This window comes from Hemicordylus capensis, chromosome 1 (assembly GCF_027244095.1).
Source record: "Hemicordylus capensis ecotype Gifberg chromosome 1, rHemCap1.1.pri, whole genome shotgun sequence".
NCBI lineage: Eukaryota > Metazoa > Chordata > Lepidosauria > Squamata > Cordylidae > Hemicordylus > Hemicordylus capensis.
In genome coordinates this window covers 248,056,786-248,081,678 of record NC_069657.1, presented here as the reverse complement: position 1 = coordinate 248,081,678, position 24,893 = coordinate 248,056,786, and the positions used below count along the sequence as shown (strand labels likewise).

General features: G+C 43.9%; 1 protein-coding gene across 1 annotated transcript in view; it reads right to left on the bottom strand.

Annotated features, from left to right (window-relative positions):
* The window catches only part of PKHD1 (PKHD1 ciliary IPT domain containing fibrocystin/polyductin), a 436,391-nt gene that overhangs the window by 164,624 nt on the left and 246,874 nt on the right, over positions 1–24,893 (bottom strand). Inside the window, exons 41-44 of the mRNA XM_053273219.1 lie at positions 18,272–18,518; positions 15,658–15,832; positions 14,874–15,069; positions 397–462 (exon numbers count right to left, since the gene is read on the bottom strand). Of these exons, the coding sequence (XP_053129194.1) occupies positions 397–462; positions 14,874–15,069; positions 15,658–15,832; positions 18,272–18,518 (684 nt within the window). The remainder of the gene's footprint in view (positions 1–396; positions 463–14,873; positions 15,070–15,657; positions 15,833–18,271; positions 18,519–24,893) is intronic.

Below are 24,893 nucleotides of genomic sequence, written 5' to 3'. Positions count from 1 at the left end.
GGAACGGGCCTTCTCCATTGCTGTCCTGAGGTTTTGGAACACAGTTCCTGCTGAAATAAGAGCCTCCCCATCTCTTACAACTTTTAAAAGGTCAGTCAAGATACATTTGTTCACCCAGGCTTTTAATTAGATACTGTTTTAATTTTTTAAATTGCATTTTAATAGTTTTAACTTTTTAATTTTTAATTGTTGAAATGTTTTACTCTTTTATTGGCTGTTTTTATTGTTTCGTAAGCCACCCAGAGCACTTGCGTTTTGGGCGGTATAGAAATGTATTAAATAAATATATATATGTATATATACATTGCAAAATCCCCAAAAACACTCAGCACCAAAGACAGTTATGTGGACTGTAGCTGGATAAAAATAACACAACCTTTAAATGAATCTACATACCTGGCATGGGTAGAGAGCCTGTGTCTTCTGCTTTGAAAGTCACTTGGATTTGGCCTCTACCTGTAACTAAAATTAGAAAGCTGATAGTGTACGGACAGAACACAAGAACAAATGAATCTAGGCTAACAATGTATTCCATAGTAATCTTTGACAGGAAATATTACTTCGCCTAAAACAAACCATGGATTCCTCATATCTTTTTGTTGTTTAATCACAGGCCTTTACAATGTGTTAGAACACACACATACTTAAATACATTGGCTCCAGGGGCGTAACTATAATTGAGCAAAAGGGTTCAAAGAACACGGGCCCCCAGCTCCTGAGGGCCCTCCAGATCCACCGCTCCCTATTATCTTCATTATGTCCCTCACTCTGGGGGGGCTGCCAGAGAGAGGGATGAACACGGGCCCCCTTTCCCCTAGCTACGCCCCTGGCTCACATGTTCCACAGCCTAACGAAGGCAGAGCCAATCCACCTGCATTGCTATGGACTCCTAATGAAGTACTAGCAGTCTTACACTGTTGCACAAGTGTACAGATAATGTAGCATGTGCACACCGTGTTGAAAACGCGGTGCTGATGGTCAAGCAATGTGTTTCTGAGCTAAGTAGCACTTCCAGAGTGTGAGCACACTACTTTGCAAAACCACTAGCAATTCATTAGGAACATGCAGGAGCATGGGCACATCAGTACCACCTGTGTTAGGCTGTGGAACATAGGGGCCACTTCATCCAAAGAGCTCAAAGCAGAGAAAATGTCCCCTTTGATTCTTGTTGCTTTGTTCTAAATAGGGCAACTCTATTTGCCCTAATGAAACTGCAGTGGTGAATTACTTTTACTTGTTGTGATATGTTCGGGGTCTTTTGAAGACTCTGAGAGGTCCAGGACCAGAATGTACATTTGAGGGCCCCCGCCATGTGTAATGTTGTACCATGTGTGTAACATTGCACAGTATGTCAGCTATTGCATCCTGTGTCAATGGAATAACCCCCAAATATTGAAATAACTCGTGATGCTGGAGTTGTAGTTTAACTAATTAGTTTTACTGCCTTGAATGAAAAGAATCAATCAGATCATTTCAAATACTGAGACATTGGATGCACCTCCTTGATGTGGGTGGCTAGGGCAATTCTCCCCCACTGCCCCTGCCAAAGCCTCTGGATGTGTGATTTCAAAGATTAGGACTAGGCATGATTCTTACTGACATCCATTGACAGTTCTTACAGAAAAAAATACAACGGTCTTGTGGTAGCAAGCATGAATTGTCCTCTTTGCTAAGCAGGGTCCACCCTGGTTTGCATTTGAATGGGAGATTACCTGTACATGTGAGCACTGTAAGATATTACTCTTAGAGAATGGGACTGCTTTGGGAAGAGCGCCTGCAGGCTTGCATGCAGAAGGTTCCTTCCAAGTTCCCTTCCTGGCATCTCCAAGATAGAGCGGAGAGAGGGATTCTTGCCTGCAACCTTGGAGAAGCCACTGCCAATCTGCATAGACAATACTGAGCTAGAGGAACCATTGGTCTGACTCAGTATAGGCAGCTTCCTATGTTCATAAATAGGCTTCACAATGAATTTGAATCTAGATTAATAACCCTCATTTCCAAAATATGTTTAGAAAAGTGTGGAGGGGGCTTTGGGGTAGAGAAGAGGTTTATTCATCTAGAGTAAAATTCAAAGCCTATCTGAGAAATAAAAATGAGAATGTTTTTAGAGTGAACTAGTTTCCAGTAAGATTTCTCCTGCTTGGGGTGGGTAGGTGCAGGGGTTATTATTCTGGTGAGAATTTTAAGAACAAATAGACATAGTGGTGACATGTTTGTTTAAACAAGGAATTTACCCAAACACATAGAAAAAGGGTAGGGTGAAGGTCTGGCTCTGAAAGCAAAAGGGACATATAATTGAAGAGTGCAAGACCCTTCCCCCTCGCCTCTATTCAGGAATGTTGTCCACGCTTAGAAGGCTCAGCTGAGGAGAATAGCACTTTGCAAGAGAACCTGCATGAAAGTAAGCCACAGGCCAGGGGAGAGCCTGCATTTCTCAATCACATGTCCTCTTTGTTCTTACAATCTAACCTCAACCTCCCTGCCCGCCACCCCACCACCACCGCTTTTTCTACATGGCTGGATAAGTTCTACATTTAACCATGCAGAACTACCATCATGATATCTTATTGGCCATTATATATAACCTTCTGCTCATCTTGATATAGTGGATCTGGTCTTTAAATGATGCTTTACCCTGGAATTCCACCGAGGGAGGACTAGAGGAACAAGGACAGGCCTTTAAATGTTTGTTCTCCCACTACCTTCAGAGAGAAGTGATCAAATTAATGGGGAAGATTCCACATTTGCTTGAACATGCTATTAACATGACCTGTGAGGTGTGGTGATGGGAGCAGGAGAGAGAATGTCCCAGCCTGAGACCTGTATCCAGTCTTCTCCAGAGAGAAGACAGAGAGGGGCAAATTATTACCTAGAATATAAATCAGAGATGTGCAAAACATTGCGACGTCGAAACATGGAATGTCTCAAGCTCTAAACAAAACACCCTTTAAATAACACCCTGTTTTGAGCTCGAAACAAAACAACCCCATTTAGATTCAAAATGTTTCGAGCACCATTTTGGAGGCCTGTTTTCCTTTGCTAATTGGTTTTCTGGCACTGGCTTCCAATTGGCTTGTGATCCTATGGGGGTTCTGAGGAAAGGTTAACAATTTGTTAAAAATAGCATTCCATTTGTGGGTTGTGTGGTAGGTAGCACCCGTCATGCCCTACCACCCAACCCACTTTGGTGTCTTTACAAGCTACCCATGGGGAACAATGGGATGTTTTGAGTTTCCCCATTGTTACCTATGGCTGAAACGTTTTGAGATTTGTTCCGTCGAAACAACCAATCAGACTGATTGTTTCAATGTTTTGGAAATGTTTTGGCCATCTGTGTTTTGGTTCAAGCTCAAAACAAAATGCAAAATCTGTTTTGTGCACATCCCTAAGATAAACCTTGTGTTGCTAAGAATTGGCCTTTTTCTTCCATTGCAAAAGAAACAAAAAGTGAACATTTCTATTAAACTACATTTTAGATTATTTAATCAATTCATGTACAGGTTTCAGGAACCAATTCTGAGCTTTGAGAACTACCAGAGGCACAGAGACAATAAAAAGCACATCAATTTCCTTTTATTGTTTATTTATTAAAATATACAGCAGCTCCAAGCTGAAGGCTCCAGGCAGGTAAGAATCAAACCATTATTGAATTAAAGAATTCAATTATTATTACATAATATCCATATCATATAACATCAGTTATTGAATTACAGAATCATTGTGTTTTAAGGGATCCAACATGTTATTGGGTCAAACCGTTTTTTAAGACAGGCTATCATATACCTAAAAGCATCCTAGAACCACTCTGCCCAACTTTTTTTTTGAAAACTTCCATCTAAATTGATTCTACTACCTCCTTAGACAGCTTCTTCTATTGCTGATTTGCTCTTACAGTTGCCCCCAATATGTAACCAGGTCCTAAATCCACCCCTTTGTAGCTAAACATATAGCAATTAAAATAGCATTGTGGGATTACTATTTTATTCCATTTTTATCCCATACTTCTTCCAAGGAGGATCAGGATGGAATATGTGGTTCACCTTCCCCTTTTATCCTCCTAAGTGGTGAGGAGATTTCACCACATATCAGGTACAGATTTGCGGTAGCATGTTAATAAACAAGTCATCAGCATGGGCTCATTGATTCGGTGAATCTATGCAAGACACCTCAGAGTTGCCACTGCCTAGGTATGCCCCATCAGTCATAATCACAGTTTCTAATGAGGCATCACAACCACATCCAAACCACCTGTGTTTTATTAAAGCCCTCGGGGGCAAACAATACGTGGTGGCTCAAGGACTATGTTTTTAAATGTAGGTTTCCTCCAACCACATATGAGAGAGAGAGATTTAAAGTCCAAAAGGGGTGTGTGGGGAAGAGGCCAAACCATTCTCGCACTCACTGCTTTTCGCCCAAGTGAGTTCACGTCTGATTTTAGAATCGCAAAATTATCTTGCAGGGAGGCATTGCAAGTGGTGGGTGCGGAAGAGTTAATCTCACCCCCTCTTGCCTACTTTTTGGCACTCAAAAATCACACAGCCACTTTACAAGTGATTGAGTCAGGCCTATATTGGAAAAGACATGGATTTGCTACTGTTGCATGTAGCCTGGATCCTATGGAGACTTACAAAAGTGCTTTGCTAACATTCCTCTTAGGATGTAGCCACAAAAGCAGCACAGCTGTGTACGTCTGAAGAAGAACAGTGTCCAAACTCAACACAGAACCTTCCATCCCAGTTTGTTGAAATGGACTGAGGCCAGTGTGGTGTAGTGGTTAGAGTGCTGGACTAGGACCGGGGAGACTCGAGTTCAAATCCCCATTCAGCCATGATACTTGCTGGGTGACTCTGGGCCAATCACTTCTCTCTCAGCCTAACCTAATTCACAGCGTTGTTGTGAAAGAGAAACTCAAGTATGTAGTACACCGCTCTGGGCTCCTTGGAGGAAAAGCGGGATATAAATGTAATCATCATCAATCATCATCATCATCACTGTCTTATTTGAGAGGTTTGAAAGGTATTCATTGAAAACCTGGCATATCAGTCAATTGACAGGATTAATGGACACATAAAGCAATATATGTCTTAGTTAATCCAGTCATTCTATATGCACCTCCAGAGTCTGTTCATGTGTGTTACACCATACTTCTGTAGTACATTTATTGCCTGAATTTGTCTAAGGCAAACTCACAAAAACTTATTATTCAACTTTCTCCCTGTACCAGCTTTGGTTTTGTTTGCATCTTGTGTGTTAAAGTAGTCTCACTCCATCAAACCTGAAATCATACATGGTACTTGCCAGAGCAAATAAAAGAGGAAAGAATACAGAGTGTCTAAACAGCCCCTACTGCTCTCCATGGTGGCTTCTTCCTTCAGATGTTCAGCTTTCTGAATAACAATGTCTTTTCTTTTAACTATGTCATTCAGGCTGCAGCAAAGGCTATGTGAATTTAGGAGCACGCCTGTGAATGAGCTGGCATCTGATATGTATTTATCGACATTAAATTTTGGGTTTAATGCACTCCTGCCACTATCCAACTATTCTCTCTAAAAGGCTTTTAACTGGCACAAAAGAAGAGGGTCAAAAGTAAGTTGACCCCTGACAGAATGTACAATTATTAGAGAAGGCCAGGACAAGAGCAGCTGCTGGAACCCCACTGGCACAGCAAAGTACTCCCAAAAGTCGGGTTATTAATAATACACTCAGGTTCCCTCCTCGGCCCCCTCCCCCTCCCTACAAGGTCCCTTTAGTTTCTCTAAGAAGAATTATAGCCCTCCCTAGCAGCTGCAATAATTGTGTTCCTATTGTTGCCCACACCTCCTCCTGACCACCCCCTACAAGTGTCCATTGTTGAGATGGAGTCAAGTGATTACATGCTGTGGCTGATACGGTTTGGGCCCAGCTGCCTAACTGCTGACACACGAGCACTGAGAGGGCAGGGGACCCACGTCTGCAAGACGGGACTCTAACATGCCAGACCCTTTACAGAAGTCAAACAGGAACAAATGATGCTTTATCAGTCCTGCTGACGGAGCAACCTCCTCTTCCTTTGAAGTGGTGGCTGCTTATAGGCTCTTACAGCTTTTCCTCTTCAGCCCAAGCAAACATCCTCCTTTTGATATGCTGCATGCTCATTATCTCTGCCCCATTTAATGATTTTTGATTGAAAGGTGGCAGCTCAGTTGCCAAGAGGATAGTTAAAGAGGCTCCACAGAGTCAGGTCTACAAGAAAGCTTTCCTTATGCAGTGGCCTAAATTTGGAATTTCTTAACAGCATGTTCTTGTTCTTTGTGGCAGATAAGGGCTGAGCGTGAAATTCTTAATTAAGCAGTAAATAGTGTATGGGGTGTCAGCAGATGCAGCCTGTAGCCATGGAGACTGAGTCACATGAACATGAGAGCAGACACTAAACAGGAGGCCTCAGGCTTAAAAGTGAGTGACAGCTGAAGAATCCTACAAAGCTTGTAAACGGGATTAATTAGTTGACTAATTATTTCAGAACATTAAATGTAACTCAAAAATAAAGCCAATTTCTAATATCATAACATGGACTGCTCAGAGGATTAAAACCCAAACTGCCCTCTATTACTAAGGCCAGAAGAAATATGGTGATGCTACAAGGCTAGCCTCCCATAGCCCCCTGCCTGAACAGCTCCTTCCTGCCTTAAAGGGGCTCCAAAGCTACTCTTACGGACAGAAATCAAGAGGGACAACCAATAGCTAAGGTGAAACAGCTTTTTAAAAGAAACACAGTTCCCATTGTTTTGTTTAAAGGAGGAGTTTAAGGGTTCCAAATGTCATAAGCCCAAGAAATGCATACTAAAACATTTATATAGCTGATATATAAATATTTAAATATATATTATAAACACAATACACACTTTGCTTTATCTATCTTTGTCCTACAACATAATTTTGGACAACATCATGTCCTGCTACATGATTTTGTCCACCCACTTTGTATAACTTTTATCTATAACTTTGTCCACCCACAGCTCTGTCTTGGCACTGCTTTTCCCTACTGTTATTCCAGCACTTTCACAACTTCCAGGCTAAGTATAGTCTCCATAAAGAGCCATTGGTTTTGGTGTCATGACCATTGTGTGATTATTGCCACTGGACTTTACTTTCTCAGGATTTTTCCTTCTTCTGTATTCCAATTTCCAACAATTTTTTTTGGAAGAAAGAAGGGATGGCTTGTTCAGTTATTTGTATTCACTTTTGTAGCAGCAGCTGTATCTGTCCACTTTCACCCCAGAAGATATCACAACTGTGCAGTACAAGAAGTTTTAAATATGTGAAGAGGCAATGAGGCCAATAAGCAATCCCAGTATTCTAACATCCTGGTGCCATTCAGTGCCTCTGGGGTCAATGCTGCAACTTGGTACCTTGATTTTTTTCCCTAGCAGTAGGTCATCAAGTAAGAGTTAATAGAAAATGTGACAGAGCTACGTAGCACAGCATGCCATTTCAGCAACAGAATCAGGCTGCCAAAGGCATAGGATAGACCCTTGTGCTCAAAGAATCAATTCTAAGTCTGGCAACTGTATATTACCACTTTCTCTTTTGCAGATATGCCAAGGACTGGCATCTGCTTCAGATATCATTTTAGCAGATCAATTGTTACTGGACTGGAAATTGCTTATATGCCTTGCTCAGTGGCAGAGACAGGGGAACAGAGGCGTGCCCCATCCCTGGCGGCACCACCGTGCATGCCAGTGACGCCCCATGTGCGTCGCCGGATCACCAGAGGGCTCACCCAAGCCCCCCGGAGTGCACTCTCAAATGCTGGCTGCATGTACTACCCTTTCTCTCCCTTGGAGCCTGGACTACGTTCCCCCCAATGGACAGCTCATTGAAAGTGTTGACTCAATGTGCGGCAGCTGTGAAAAAGGCAAATTCCATGCTAGGGATAATTAGGAAAGTGATTGAAAATAAAACTGCTAATATTATAATGCCCTCATACAAAACTATGGTGCAGCCACACCTGGAGTACTGCATACAATTCTGGTCACCACATCTAAAAAAGGACATTGTAGAACTGGAAAAGGTGTAGAAGAGGACAACTAAGATGATCAGGGACCTGGAGCACCTTCCTTATGATGCAAGGCTACAGCTCCTGATTTGATTGATTGATTAAGTGCTGTCAAGTCAGTGTCGACTCTTAGCAACCACATAGATAGATTCTCTCCAACTTGGCCTTTAAGGTCTCTCAGTGGTGCATTCTTAGCTGTCATAATTGAGTCCATCCACCTTTTGGCTGGTCGTCCTTTTCTTCTCTTTCCTTCAACTTTCCTCAGCATTATAGACTTCTCAAGGGAGCTGGGTCTTCGCATAATGTGTCTGAAGTATGATAGTTTGAGCCTGGTCATTTGTGCCTTGAGTGAAAATTCTGGATTGGCCTGGGGCTCTTTAATTTAGAAAAGAGACGACTAAAGGGAGACATGATCAAGGTGTATAAAATTATGCATGGAGTGGAGAGGGTGGACAGAGACAAATTTTCCTCCCTCTCTCATAAGACTAGAACCAAGAGTCACCCGATGAAACTGAAGGTTGGGAAATTTAGGACCGACAAGAGGGAGTACTTTTTCACACAGCACAAAATTAATCTATGGAATTCCTTGCTATGGGAGGTGGTGATGGCCACCAGCTTGGATGGCTTTAAAAGGGGCTTAGACAAATTCATGGAGGACAGATCTCTCAATGGCTACTAGTCTGGTGGCTGTGGGCCACCACCAGCCTCAGAGGCAGTAACAACAAAAACAACAAATATTTATATACCACTTTTCAAAAAAAAGTTTCCAAAGTGGTTTACATAGAGAATAAAATAAATAAAGTAAAGTAAGTAAGTAAATAAATAAATAAATAGTAAGATAGACACCAGCAACAGTCACTGGAGGTACTGTGCTGGGGCTACAGTTGCAGGGGAGCAATAGCAGGAGAGAGGGCATGCACATACCCCTTGCCTGTGGGCTCCCCAGAGGCATCTGGTGAGCCACTGTGTGAAACAGGATGATGGACTAGATGGGCCTTGGGCTTGATCCAGCAGGGCTGTTCTTATGCCTGCATGTTACAGGATTGCGAGAAAGCTCTGTCTCTTTTGTGTTTAACCTTCATTCCTTTTCCCCCGTATTGGACATTTGATTTTCAATTGCCTTTTTTCTTTTCTCCTTGCTCCTCCACATGAAGCTGTCCCATGGGGAGGCTTGGTAGCTGGTTCCCTCCCAGAGGATTCAGAGGGGAGAGCTCTTCTCTACAAAACTATAGCCATCACTCAGCTTACCTATGTTGAGAAGACGCTGTGGCTGCGCCCATCTTCCTAACCCTCCTCAGATCCCCAAGTGGGAGCTCTCCCTCTCTCTCTCAGGAAGGCTCACACAATAGCCTCAGAGAAACCAAAGTAATTCCTGGAGCACATGCCTTCCTGGAGCGCTGAATGGGAAATCGAAACCACACACTGAGTAGCTCCTGCTTAACACTGTATGTGAGGAATGCCTGCCCCGCCATTTACCTCCTACTCAGGATGACTCTGAAGAGAAAGGAGGTGAACCCCTTGCAAGGACTGCTGGAGGAAGAGGAAGGGAAATAAAAGTACCCAGCCAGCCAACGCTAGCTGAGAATGAGCTCTAGAGGGCTTTGTCTCTTGCTTCTCCTTTCCTCGCTTGCTTGCTCTTTCCCTCCCTTGGAGTCACTCCATCACCTTGCTCCACCCCCCCAACTTTGTCCAGAAAAGCCAGCCTTCTCCTTCTCCGACTTAGCAACTTAGTGGCTTGCACAGTGCAGGGCTCAGGAAGCTGCAGGGTGGGCACTAGTGGCCAGATATGCTCTTGCCCAGACACGTGGCACAGTGGCAACCCCCCAAGACTTTATGGGGGTGCCTGCAACTGGGGCACCCTCTCTTAGTAGTAGTGGTGGTGGTGGCGGCGGCAGCAGTGGCTTTTGCAAACGGCAGCCCAGGTTCTTTGAACCCGTTCGTGCAATGGTGGACACACCCCTGGCCTTGCTGCATGGCAAGATTTTTGTGAGAGGTGGCTCATTTCAGCAATGCCAGTGAAAACCTTTTCTTTTCTGAACAGGACATTTCACTGGAATGGTTAAAATCAGCCACCACACCTGGAAGTTGTATCATGCAAACATTTCTCATTCAGAACGTCAACTTCATATTGTTGTACAGGTGGCCCTTGTTATCTGCGGTTCCGTTATCTGCAGTTTCATGTATCCATGATCAGGAAATATAGACCTGGCCTTGTTATCCGCAGTGCAGTGGTCTCACATTTCTGAGGATTTTGGCGCACAGTTCTGTCCTTATATAGTCATGTTCTCCTTGCATGTGCACTGTGGGTTGAGAGAGGAGTTTGGAAGAGGATGGAGTTGCTGTTTGGTCTCTGTTTGAGTTTTTGTGCTCCCAGAGAACATTGTGAATAGCATTTGGCAGCCTTGGGTAGCCTTTAGGAGCCATTGCTGGAGAGCTTGTGGAGGCTTTTTGGAGCTATTTCTGTGGACTCCTTGGGAGTCCTTGGGAGCTGTTCTTGAGCCATTCCTGTGGAGCCTTTTAGAGGAACCTCTTGCAGCATTGTGCAGCCCTGGCAAGCTGCTGATCATCATGTTAATAAATTTGATTTCAATTTTGATGAAGTTTTATTTTTAATTAATTAAAAATTAAAATTAAAATTTTAATTTTAATCTTGATAAATATAGTACTGTATAACTGTAGTTAATTTAAATTCCAATTAAAAATTCAATTAAGTAGAGTGTCAATTAAAACTGCTTTTAAATACTGTACCCATTAAAAATAGATTTCAAATACAGTATCTGCTGAAAACTGATTTCAAGTACTGTATCTATTAAAAATTGATTTCAAGTAGTATGGTGCTGTAGCCATTAAAATTGATTATAAATATCCATTTAAATTGATGTCAGTTATCAATTACTGTACAGTATCAATTTTGTGGTGAGGTTGTCTTGCAAAATTACTGTACTGTACAGCATTGCACAATGTTTTTTTTTTCTCCACAGCCAAAATGAGCAAGAGCACAGCAGAGAGCTTGGTTGAATGAAAGGCAGAAGGTCTCACGACGTGTTGCCCTTGAGCGGGAAGGTGAAGCTGCTGGACATGTTTGCTAATGGGGACAGCATGGCATCCATTACACACCATTATGGATGAGTCCACTGTCCGCTCCATCAAGAGTCCACTGTCTGCTCCATCAAGAAAAATGAAGAGAGTGGTGTCTGGCAATTATCAGAGTCTTAAGATGGCATTCCTTCCACACGACCTCCACATGGAACAGATGGAAAAGGCCTTCGGTTTGTGGAAAGAGGACTATGCCCTGAGGAATGTGCCACTAAGTGGACCTATCATCCATAAGAAAGTGCTCCGGCTCTACAGGAGGTTTGCAATGAAAGCAGTCAAGAGGCAGGAACATCTGAAAGCACTGACTGTGTTTTCCAGGCAAGAAAGGGCTGGTTTGAAAGACTGTCAAAGTCAAGCTGACAGGGGAAGTAGCATTGGCGATCCACAAGGCAGCACAAAGATTTCCAGTGGAGTTCCAGCAGCTGATTGAGTCCGGAGGGTACAAGCCTGAGCAGGTCTTCAATACTGATGAGACAGGCCTGTTTTGTAAATGGATGCCATCCCACCCATTCATCAGCAAAGAAGAAAGAACTACTCTGGTTTTCAAGGCAGCCAAGGACCAGCTCACTCTGCTGGTATGCAGCAATGCTGCAGGGGACTGCATGGTCAAGCCCATCCTCCTGTACCAAGCACAGAACTCTCGTGCCCTGAAAGGGAAGAATGAAAACCAGCTTACTAGCTTCTGGAGAGCCAACAGGGGAGCGTGGGTGACTGCAGAACAATTGCTTTCTGCATGAGGTGCAGAGTTATCTGGCCTCCAAGAACCTGGCCTTCAGAGTCCTCCTGGTACCCGACAATGCCCCCGGCCAACCTCAGACCCTGCAGTTTGCACACCTGAATCTTGAGATCGCCTTCTTGCTGCCCAACACCACCTCCTTGATTCAACCAATTGGCCAAGGTCTGATTGTGACTTTCAAATCATACTACAATTGCCGCAACTTCAAGAGGATGCTGGATATCATGGAAGCTGATCCCTCTCTGTCAGTCAGCAATTGCTGGAGGAACTAATGCATTGCTACATGCACTGAGAACATCACGGCATCCCTTGCAGAGTTCAAATCCCAAACACAGAATGCAGTGTGGAGGAAGTTGTGGCCTGGGGAAGTCACCTCTTCATTTGCAGCAGCCGTTTTCTCAGTAACTGATGAAGTGAAGCAGATCACCAGCCTTGCAAACTAGGTCTCGGTGGAGAAGGCTTTGAAGACATTGAGCCACATGAGATGAAGGATCCTTTAATTCTTTCAGGAGGAGCTGACAGAGGAAGAATTAGAGGACATCACCTAGGCAGCTCCTGAGAGTGAGGAAGAAGAGGAGAAAGAGGAAGAGATGCTTCCCCTTCACCACAAAGGGGCTGTCAGATTCTACAGGTAGGGAATGTCTTGGCTGACAAAGTCTTCAAAGCTGATCCACAGCACAGCATCAATTTCTGTTTCAATAAATCAACCTCAAAATTCAAGTGTTTCAAGTACCATTTTGAGGCCTGTTTTTCCAGGGAGAGCTGGTCTACCAATTGGGGTCAGTGGGTAGACCAGCCCTTCAACCTGGACTTAGCACACTGGCTCACCTCGGATAACTGGTCTGCCCTCCAGCCCCAAATGGTAGACCAGCTCTTCCTGGCCTCAAAATGGTGCTCGAAACACTCAAAGCATTTCGAGTCAAAGCAGGGCTATCTAGTTTAAAGCTCAAAACAGGACCTTTATTTTAAAGGTATTTTATTTTGAGTTTGAAACGGCCCATTTTGAGATCAAATCGATTCAAATTTAATAGTTTTACACATCTCTAGAAGAAACTCAACTGTTAATGGAACTGTTCTGGAACACTGGCAGAACTTCCTGAGACTACTTTTGGACTTGTGTGGGGAATTAGCGAGTCTGAACAGTCCATTACAGTATAAATTTGGGCAAAATTTTGGTGTAAAAAATAAAGGCCTGAGATAGGGATATGTACAACAAGATTTATTCAAGGGTTTTTGGGGTACAGGAAAAAACAGGCAATTGATAAAAGGTTATAAAACCTTAATTAGAAGAGACTCATGAAGAGGCGTTTTAGCTTAAAGGTCCAAATAACAATTAAGTCAGCTTAAGGCTTGCCAGAGAGACAGAATCTAGAGTGTAGAGTTTAGATTTAGTAGGAAGGAGAGAGGTTATTAGTAATATGTTCTTCCTATTCCGTCGATGTGTCTGTCACACTTGCAGGATGGGAAACACTGGGTCTTCCTTCCCAGGGGCCAAGCAGAAGGACAGGGTATAGGGGAGGCAAGCATGCCACTCGCAAGCCAAGGAACCAGGAAAGCGGCTGGTTCCAGGGAAAATCCAGGGAAGGTCAGTTCCCTAAGGCAGCCAAGCATAGTGCATAGTTTGGATCAAGAGATAGGTCCAAACCAGAAGCTGGAGCAATGGCCATGGTAGATGGAATTTCTAGAGCCAAAGTACACTCAGCTGGTGGGTTCGCAGAAGGAGCACATCAGTGAATGAGGCTTGGGGTTGAAATAGACAAAAACATGCCTTTGGGCCAAGCACGGGTCACACCTCCTGATTGCAGGGGATGACATCCGTGGTAAGCAAAATAATATATGCTGTATGATTCAATCACAGGTGTGTTCAATCTTGAAGGACAATATAGTGAAATGGTTTGAAAACCTGTATGGGATAGAGTAAATGGGAAAGAGTGAATTTTGAACTAGACTCAATTCTGTGCTGCCTCTTTGGCCAGCCTACCAACCAATCAGGCCAAGGGTTGCTGCTGCTAAGTGTTGAACTTCAACTGTGGGGTAGAGAAAATTCAAGATTATGCATTATTGGAGGAGCTGGGGGCCACTGCTGGAGCACCTGGAGAGTGGGAGAACTGAGGTGGCCAAGGTACAGTGTTATGCTCCATCCTTATATTTGCTTTCCCCCCTGTCCTTTGGCAATTTTTTGGTCATTTTCTAGGACTCTAGAACCTAACTCACCCATTCCCATTAACTCAAGGTTTCATTATTCTTGGTTTCATTATCTGTGGATGTAGACCAGAATGTAACCGCTGCAAATAAAGAGGGCCGACTGTATGCTCTCCACTTCTTTGTGCTGAGAAGTCGCAAGAAAGCAGTAAAGGGGCTTGGTTTCCTCTAGATGGGAAAGCATGGGAAGCAAACAAGTATAGCAAGAAGCAAATCTTAACAAGTTGGGGAGGGAACCAAACGAAGCACAGCTACCTCCCCTTTCCGGAGCTCCATTTGCTGCTCTGTTTCCCATCCCACCAGCCCCAGCATTAATGAGAGCTGCATTGCCTGCAGGCTGGCTATTTGGTGAGATTAACCAGACCAGCCCCAGCATTTACTCACAGCTCTGTCTGATTAACGGCCAGGCTGCAGGCAGCACAGCTTTCATTAATGCTGGAGCAGGGTGGGATGGGAGAGAAAAGTAAATGGAGCACCAGGAAGGAGAGGCAGCTGTACCTCCTTTGGCACTGCCCCCCAGCTCATTAGGCTGAGCCACTCCTGCTAAGCATACACCAGAGAGCACGCCCATACAGCCAAGTTGCTTTGCACAGACAGTAATATGCTGGGGCTGGGGGCAGAGAGGAGAGGAAGCCAACGTTTTCTTGGGGTCTGATACCACAATGGGAGTATTTTGGGCAACATTCCCTGCAACTAGCATTTAGTGAAGTTACTCCTATGCGGTGAGCATAGTTATTGAAGTCCCGCTCCCACTGACTTAAAAGGGATTCCTAAGAAACACAATGTATATGTATTTACTCTTACCTAAATAGGTTAACTTCTTCTGTTCCCTACTGAAAAACCAGTCACAGCTCTTGTGATGCCCATGTGAAGGAAATGACTGAAGTAGAGATCCTTGCTTTGTCCCGCAGGTCACTGTGACATTGAAATGGGACGGCAGGGCTTCGTGTTGCACCAATAAATAATTCCCAGCAATGAAGTTATCAAATGTAGCTATGTACTGGAGAGAAAAACATAATAAAATATACATATTCTTAAAATATATTTTTTTGGCCAAATTTTGTCTGAAGCTTAATAAAACACATTGGAGGAGGATACAGAGCAAAAGAAGACATAGGCATAACATTTACTTGTTCAACCCATAATACTACTCCTCCCCCCCAAAAGATTTCTTCTTCCAGTTCAGGAATGGCAAGCTTCACATATGGCTCTTGATCTGCTAATGTAACATTGGCTGAGTCATTTCATACACATGTGCTTGTTAAGAGCACAACATGCATGCACTAAAAACATAGCACATGTTTTTGGAACAGGGCAGAGTGTTTCCAATGTGTTTTTACATTCTGAAAGTTGCTTTTCCAGGATAAAATATCAGTTTGGAATTGCGAATATCTCAAATGAGCTGCACATGTGTGTGCTTCACCCTTTGTACATGATCTCCCAACTAGAGTGTGCCTCTCGGATCATTCCTAGTTTTCACTGTATCGTTCATTTTCTGACCCTCTACAAATAGACAAATTCACTCATTGCAAAAGGCAAGCAAATACACCAATACAATTTATGAATGAGGAAAAGTATCCTGCCTTACCTGCAGATTATCACTGACCAGATGGTCCTCGAATGATAGAGTATAAGTCTCCTGATCCAAAAGAAGAGTCATCCAGCCACAGGCAGTTGATAGAGTGTCAGAGACATAATTGACAATGGTTGTCTTATTACTACTATCAGTCACTTTTAAAGTATAAGGACACACAGAGGCCTTTCTGGAAAACAATAGAGAATTTCTCTAAATATACACATTGCATTGTCTTGCTGCTATTTTAGTCGTTCACATTTGTGCTTTCATGTAATTTCTCAGACTTAGGCTAACACATGCTGAAATGGAACAGAGCTGATATTTAATGTTTCCCACTTTCAAGAATTTGATCTTCTATGGGCTTTTTGAAGGAAATGCTTCCAAGTACACACCTCCAGTGTGCTGAACTCAATCTCTTGACCAGACAACTCATCAGGAAAGCCTGCTTTTCTGTTGGATTCTCTTAGAAACACTAGTCCTGTGCTTCCTTAGGCAGACTCTCATCTGATTAGCACTCCATACAGAATTTCTGATAGAACAAGAGCCAAAGTGGAGGCTCAATGCTGGCTTGGAGCCTCAGGTGCCCTGTTGAAGCAGAAGGGCATTGCCACTTGCACAAGGTTTTCCCATGGCCTGAGAGTTGCCACCACAGTCACAAACATAAAAGTGTCCATTATGAACAGGGCATTTGTGCAAATTGGCTCTAAGGCAAAGAGACTTTCTGTCCTAGAGGAATCACCTAATAGACATATAGACCAAGACTCAATCCATAGACATAGTCTCAAGCCCATAGACCTTTACAGTGGTGGTCTAATCCTGATATTTGACATGGCTACGTCTTTAGAATACATTTCTAACCACCCATTTCCAATAACCATGATTATTCTCTACAAAATACAAAAGAAAGGAATTTTAGTGAGTCTCTCCATCTGTACTTCCAAATAAAACGTTTGCTTTAAAGCTTGAAAAGGGAACAATATGCCTTCTCCCTTTAAAAGCTTCAGATTAAGCATGAACTGGGTTTCATATTCTCTTTCCAAACAATGGCTGTGTTTTTATACACAGTCTCTCACCCAAACAGAACTACTATATTGCTAACATAATTCAGCACTCCTGCAACCATAATTAGCACCATTTTAATTTGCCCTAAATAGCCAGTGATTTTCACTGTGCCCTAAATAGCCACCAATCTACCTCTCTTTAATGTTAATGGAGCAGAGTAGGGCATGAGTATTTGTAATTCGGAGGAACTAAGGGAGTCTGCATGGATCATTAACACAAAAGAGCTTTCATTACCAAGGGAGGAGGGAGTCTCTCTAGGATCTTTTCTTGTCTTGATGCAAAAGAAACCAGGAGGAGGCAACAGTCATAATGCAAAATTAACTCTAGCCTTGAACTGTCAGGAGTCTTTGAAATCTTTCAGCACACACACATACCCTGGATGACTTATTGGCAACGCTGTATTTTTATATCCAAGTAAGTTTCAATTAAGAAGCAATTTGCTTCAGAAATCTGGCATGACTAGTAGATGGAACTTTGCAGTCTGAATTACAATTTACCATCACGGTTGTATAAACTGTTATGTAATTTAGCTCAAGTGTAGTGTGCTGAACTGTTGAACATAAATGACCCACAAAGGATTTGCTAAACTCCAAGCAGAATAAATATTAAGCCTCCTGTTTATGTTTACCATTAGCTTACTTATCCAAAGGGTCCGTATCGCTGTGTCTAAGGCAAACAGTGTTTAGCTCTAAATGGTTTCTCTTTGGTACTTTTTGAAATAATCTCCTATAATTATCTATTTTCAGAAAATAAAGCAATGGTTTTTAAAGGATGACCAAACAGTGCTACTAATATGAGTATCAATACCACAAATATTAACCAAATATTTTTGCATATCACCCCATATGAGTGATCCTGCTGCACATACAGCAAGGGAACTATGCACAAAGAACAGCTGTGCTGCATGTGCACATCCAAACTGGATCCTGCTGCACATGGCACCACTTGCAGACTTCAGGGTCAGACACTTGCCAAGGCCCCGATCTGTTGTGGGGCCAAGCAAGAAATGGTGCCAACCTTTCTGGAACAGAGGTGGAAGTAGAAACTCAAAAAGGAACAGCCGGCCAGGGTTGGTGGTGGTGGAAGGCTGTAATAAACAGGGTCCTGCACCACTATTTCTCCATACTGTTACTGTGTTGAATAACACCAGATGGCTTTTTCAGAGAGTTTAGGATAGTTTGAGAGAGGCATCATTGTCCATATTGTGAAAGCTGCAAAACCTGTTTACCAGAAAGTAAGATAAGTGTACACAACATGAGCAGTGAAGCCTCTCTCATACTGCCTTTAAGTATCTGAAAAACCTATCGACTGTTTTCATTCTTAACATTTTGTGACCCCCAAAGAAGGAAACATTTGTGTGCAAATGGAAATCCCATTAATGCAATTTTTTTCTTAATTTGATATTCCAGCAGGCATCAGACTACAGACATCTGTTCTGTGTATGTTTGCATACATGCTAAACAACTCATGCATCCTATGAGTCAGGGCAGAACTTATGTCAGGCTTCAGTATGAGAGCACCTAAATCTCAACTGGAAGTTGAGAAAGGAATAGTGGATACTTACAGGCCAATAGACATACGGTGAAAAGTAATATTTCCAAAACAAATGCTGCCATTGGCAGCATGACTGGCATTGACGCTTGCCATGCAAGAAGCTGGAAGAGTATCCATAGAAGGAAGAAGGTGACTCCCCTCCTGTCCATTGATTGAACCATCTAAATCTTTGAGAACAGCAGAATGAAGAAATGGGAACGATATCCAGTTTGGCACATTTAGCAGCAGCACTTGCTCTGTTCTCACAGTAAATCCACCTAAGAAGAGGGGAAAATTACAAAGTAATTCTACTAGTCTAGGATCAATGGAGAAATTGATGGGTTATAAGTAGGGATGTGCGGAATGTTTCAGATACAAAATGTTTTGTATCCAAAATAGCCCGTTTTGGGTGTTTTGTAGACAAAACAAAACACCCATTTTCCAGATCCAAAAGTTTTGTATACAAAACAAAACGTCCCTGTTTTGGCTACAAAACGTTTTGTTGTTTCGGACCTCCATTTTGTGGTGATCTCTGAGTCAGTCTCCATTTTGTGTGACATCTCTGTGAATTTCCCGCCCTTCCAGCCTTCCGATCAGTGACCTAAAGCATGGGCTGACCTGCTGACAATTCCCTCCTTGTTCCCCATTGGTTCTTTTGCTTCTTGCCACTCTTTACTGACCCCACATTGGCCAGGGGAGAGAGAGAGAAAGAGAGAGAGAATGCTAGTTGCAGCACTGCATTCCTCAAGTTGCCATGATGCCATGCCATTGCCTATGCCTGCCTTGTTGCCAGCCTGAGCCCAGCCTGCTAAGGCTACTGCATGTCAGCCTGGGAATGGATTCAGGGGCAGAAGAGTGGGTTGGGCGGTAATGCCCCAATGGGTGCCTGCCAGTCTGCTACCACCCAGAGTCCAAAGGAGTTGGGCAAAGGGCTGATTATTTTTGATTTGTTAAAATTTACACATCTTTAAGATTTTTCCTCATAGGGAATAATTGAGGTTTCAGCAGCCCAGTAACTCCACTTCGGAGGCACCGGGGTGGCCCAGAGCGGGTAGTGGTGTAGTGCACATAGGGTGCCAACCACCCCCATGGGTTGCTAACCCATGGAGTGCTGGGTTCTGTTTTTTCTGTGGTGTTCTGAGTGTAGATTCTCTGGTAGCATATGAGAGTGGATTCTTGTTTTTCACTGAAAATCTCATGCGCTACCAGAGAATCTATACTGAACACCTCAGAAACAACAAAACCGAGTACCACACAGGCTTGTGGGTATGGGGGTGGTTGGCACCCTATGTGCACTACACAACCACTCGCTCTGGGCAACTCCAGTGCCCCCCAAGTGGAATTATGGGGCAGCTGAAACCTCCATTATTCCCTATGGGAGAAATCTACTTCAACAAATCACACAAAATCAGCCCTTTGCCCAATTCCTTTGAAATAATTCTAGTAGCTTCCTTGCCCCTATTGGGCACTACCATCCACCACACTCCACTATGGGCCACCTCTTTCCCCCTCGATGTGAAGCGACAAATTTGTTGGAATCCCCATTATTCCCTATGGGAAAATTCTTAAAGGTGCGTAAACTTTAAAAATTCACAAAATAACCAGCCCTTTGCCCAATTCCTTTGTGATTTGGGCAGTAGCTTCCACTCATTGGACTCTACCAGCACCACCCACTCTTTTTGCCCTGAGATCCTTTTTAAAAATCCAAATCAATTCGGATTCAGATTCCAAAAATTCGGCTACAAAATAAAACAGGGGTGATTCGGATTCAATAAATTTGGGTACAAAACAAAACAGGGGTGTTTCGATTCAGATACAAATCAAAACGAAAAAATTCCAAAATGCACACCCCTAGTTATAAGTGTTCCTCATTGTAAGGCTAGGTGCTAGGTAGCATACTGAAGTCCAGGACCCCCAAGGTAGCATTCTCTGTGGTACTACCTGTTCCATGCGCAGGGCCAGTGAGACAGGCAGAGCTGATGGGTCTCAATGCGTGGCATTCTGGGGGTAATGCTGGGGGGAAGGGGTCAAAGAGAGACAGAGCTGTAATAATGGGTGACTTCAATTACCCTCACATAGACTGGGCAAATTCATGTGTGGGTACTGACAGAGAGGCCAGATTTCTAGACATGTTAAAAGACTGTGACTTAGAAAAGTTGGTCATTAAAGCAAACAGAGAGAAGGTGACCTCGGACTTAATCCTGAGTGGTGCCCAGGATCTGGTGCAAGATGGCAGAGTTGTAGTACCATAGGGGAACAGTGACCAGAGTGAGATCCAATTCAGCTTATATATGAGTGGAGCATTGCCAAGGGAGTCCAAAGAAGATGTGTTGGACTTCAGAAGAGTAAATTTCTCAAAAATGAGGGGACTGGTAAAAAGGAAGCTTAAGGGGAAAGTCAGGAGGGTCAAATCACTCCAGAAAGCATGGAACTTATTCAAAACCACAATAATAGAAGCTCAGTTGGAATGTGTACCAAAGAGGAGGAAAGGTACGGCCAAGTTCAAGATGATGCCAGCATGGCTAACAAGTAGAGTTAGGGAAGCTATAAAAGGGAAGAAGACTTCCTTCAGAAAACATGAAGGAATATAAACTCTTGCAAAAGAAATGCAAGGAGACAATAAGAAATGGGAAAAGAGAGTTTGAGCAGCTGTAGTGAGCAGTCTCCCCACCCTCTAAAGAGTTAACAGGAAGTGAACCTTTATCTTGACTGACAGGCTGGTGAACTCTGGGGCTCAACCGATCAGTCCACCAGGTGGGTGGGACACGAGAGCTGTTGCTGGGATTTCTGGGAAGAAGAAGGGAAGTCTTTGCTGGGAGCATGGAGGAAGATATGCAGGAATGGAGTTTGCTGCAGCAGGATGACTGTAGATCCTTGTAAGACAGGATTGCAGGAGGCATGATTCTCATCAGGAGTTTGGTGAGTTCAAGGACAGAAAGCCAGGGCTTTGGTTTCAGAATTTATCATAGGAAAAGAGTGTTTAGTCTGACTTCGCACCAGGAATTTATATTTCTTTGTGTGTGCACTTTGCATTGTCCTAAATATCTGTTCTTTGCAACTGAGTAACTAAGATTTCAAAGTGTGCTGCCCCAGAATCATCTGGGCACTTTTGAAGTATTCTTGTAACCAATGAAGTATTTTTAATTGTATCTAAAAAGCTAAAAACCTCAGATGGACCTAGTCTGCAGTAATTGTAATAAAAAGTATTTCCCCCCTGTTCTTTACTTTTTCCAAGCCTCCAAGGGTTTGTTATTAACCCAGCAGGAACAAGTGGGGGCTAGAAGGGGGATTTATCTGGTGCAAAAGGCATCTCAATAAGAGCTTGGCCAAATTAACAATTAACAACACGTGCAGGCAAATGCCTGGGAGAACAATTGGTTGTATTCTTGCTCATTAGCAAGGAGGAAAAGGCAAACAGGGATCTTTCATCACTCCAATGCCTGTTCAGAGTAGCCTGAGAGATCTGGTGGCAGTAGTAACCTACAAGAATTTCTGGGTTTACCAGAATCTTTTCCTTAGCTTTCTGGGTTTTGAAAGTTAAGGATTTTTAATCTTCATAGGCAACTTCTCTGAGCATCGCTGATAGGAGTAATTTCTGAGCTAGTTGACTGGGAAGGCTGCTAAGAGCTGGTTAAAACCAGTTCAGCCAGTTTATTCATTAATTGACCTGAGGCAGGAAAGGAAATTTCCATACACCGATCTGCCACAGGAGCACATAGCTAGAAGTGTCAAGGAGGATAACAAAAATATATTTAAATATAACAGAAGCAGAAAACCTGCCTTGAGAGGCAGTTGGAGGCTCTTGAGTAAACTTAGCAGGCATGGGATCAGGGGACAGGTTGATTTGTAGACTGGTAACTGGATGAAGGACAGCAAACAGAGGGTATGGACAGTTTTCACAACAGAGGGAAGTAAGAAGTTGAGTCCCCCAGGGATCTGTACTGGGTCCAGTGCTCTTTAACTTGTTCATAAATGATCTAGAAGTTGGGGTAACCAGCAAAGTGGCCAAATTTGCAGATGAAAATAAACTATTTGGGATAATGAAATCCAAAACGGATTGTGAGAAGCTCCAAACGGGGTGGGTGGGCGACAAAATGGCAAACACAGTTCAATGTAAGCAAGTGTAAAGTGATGCATATTGGGGGGGACACCCCATTACATATACATTGATGGTGTCTGAGCCATCTGACTGATCAAGAGAAATATTTTTGGGGTCATGGTGGACCGCTTGTTGAAAGTGTAAACTCTGTGCTCAGCAGCTGCAAAAAAGGTCAATTCCATGCTAGGAATCATTAGGAAGAGGACTGAAAATAAAAATGTTAATATTATAATGCATTTCTTATACAAATCTATGGTGCGGCCACATTTGTAGTACTGCATGTAGGGAACGGAACCGGGCAGGGGTGGCTCGAAGGGGTGAGAGGTAGGACTTTAAGGGTGGGGGAGGGTGCACGTACCCCTCACCCCACTTTCCCCTCACCGGCGCAGGAGCTAGGTAAAATCCCTCAGGGTGGCAGTGTACCTCCCTGCCACCCCTTCTGCTTCTTTGGGCAGAAGTGACTGGAGGTACCAGGTGCATGCTGGCCATGCACATGCGCATGTTGTGATCATGTGCACCCATCTGATGTGTGCGTGCGCATGGCAGGCATGTGCACACATGTCCGGTACTTCCAGCCAAAGAAGCATAAGGGGCAGCAGGGAGGTACACTGCAGCCCTGAGGGATTTTACCTAATTCCAGCACCAGCGGGGGGAGGGGTAACTGCACCCTCCCCACCCTTAAAGTCCTACCCTCCACCCCAGCTGAACATTCAAACCAGCCAGTGTCTGAACCTGTTCGGAGGCCCATAAAAGGGCCTCCAAACAGGTTCGAGCACATCTCTAACTGCATGCAGTTTTGGTCACTGTATCTTAAGGAGGACATTGTAGAACTAGAAAAGGTGCAGAAGAGGGCGACAAATATGATCAGGGGCCTGGATCACCTAGTCCTTATGAGGCAAGGCTACAGTATCTGGTTCTTTTTAGTTTCGAAAAGAGGCTATTACGAGGGAGACATGATAGAAGTATGCAGTATAAAATTATGCATGAGTAGAGAGAGTGGACAGCAAGATATTATTTCTCCCTCTCTCACTCTCTAGAACCAGGAGTCACTCTATGAAACTGATGGCCAGGAAATTTAGGACCTACAAAAAGTAGTATTTTTTCATACACCTCATAATTAATCTTTGGAATTCTCTGCCACGGGATGTGGTGATGGCCACTAGCTTGGATGAATTTAAAAAGGGTGGCTTAGACAAGTGCATGGTGGACAGGTCTATCCATTGCTACTAGTCTGGTGGGCTATAGGGCACCTCCAGCCTTGGAGGCAAGATGCCTGTAAAAACCAGTTTCAGGGGAGGAACAGCAAAAGAGGGGGCATGCCCTCACCTCTTTCCTGTGGGCTTTTCAGAGGCAACTGGTGGGCCACTGTGTAAAACAGGATGCTGTACTAGATAGGTCATGGACCTGATCCAGCAGGCCTGTTCTTACGTAAGGTCCTGGGCCAGTGGTGGGCCCCATCAACCCTAGATGCGGTCCTCTGACTAATTGTTTGTTGGGCCTGTGCAAAGTTTTGGTTGAAGCTGAATATTCTGCACAATCCACCTGGCACCGTGTGGAGATTATCATTCTCACTGTGCAGTGCTGCACTTTGCCCAGTGACAGGGGGGCTCTTTAAGGGAATCAGAGCCCTCTTGAGACCCTTCATCACCTTGGAAGGCATGCACAGAGTGTTGAGACATGTGTAGCCCTTCCCATGCTTTCCCCATAGAGCTTAAGAGAGGACTCCATCTCTCTTTCAAAGCCCTCCCAGCACTGATAAAATCGCTGTTCTGTGCAGAGCTCAGCACAGTGGAAAATGGCTCTTGCATTGACATTTATTTTTGCCAGAGTGGCCCCCTCTGGAAAAACAGTGAAGATCACTGAATGATAAAATCCCATCTAATTAAAAAAGTCCATGAAATCTTTAAAGAATACTATCACATGTGATGATTTCAAATTATGTGTTTGTTAACAACTGCAAAAATGCCCCCTCCCCAAGCCTCATGCTGAGGGGAGGGCGATTTGTCCCAGCCCCCAAGCACACAGCATCATGAAGCCTCTGATTGGGCCTCAGCATCTAGGGAGCGGGGCTAAGGCAGCCACTCCTGTGGTTCCCTGCCCCAAACTCTCAGTTCGCCGTTTGATTCCCCCACCCTCCCTTCCCTAGGAACAGAGCGGGTCTAGAGCCTGGTCACCCTTTTGGGGGCTGAGTAGGAATTTTTGGCTCCCAACGTATTGGCCATGTTGGGTTTTTTCCCCGCCTACTCCATTCTGCTAGCCTAACATCAATGGTTAGCTAGTCAGGTCACAGCTTGGCAGGGACAGTGCGGGATGGGTGGTAAGTAGACGGGATGGAACATCGGTGAGCACCTTTGGACAGTTAAAACAAGTGATTGGTCAGTCACTCCCTTGTGGTTTGTGCAGCCCAGGGAGGACAATTTGCCAGGAAACCTGCTTCAGGACTTCACAAACCCTTGGGCTGTGCGGTCCGGGGTGTGTGAAGACCTAGAAGGATCCAGGCCCCCTTCAGGGGTTGGCTATGAAGGGGAGGGAGCAGGTTTGCACCTGCTGCCTT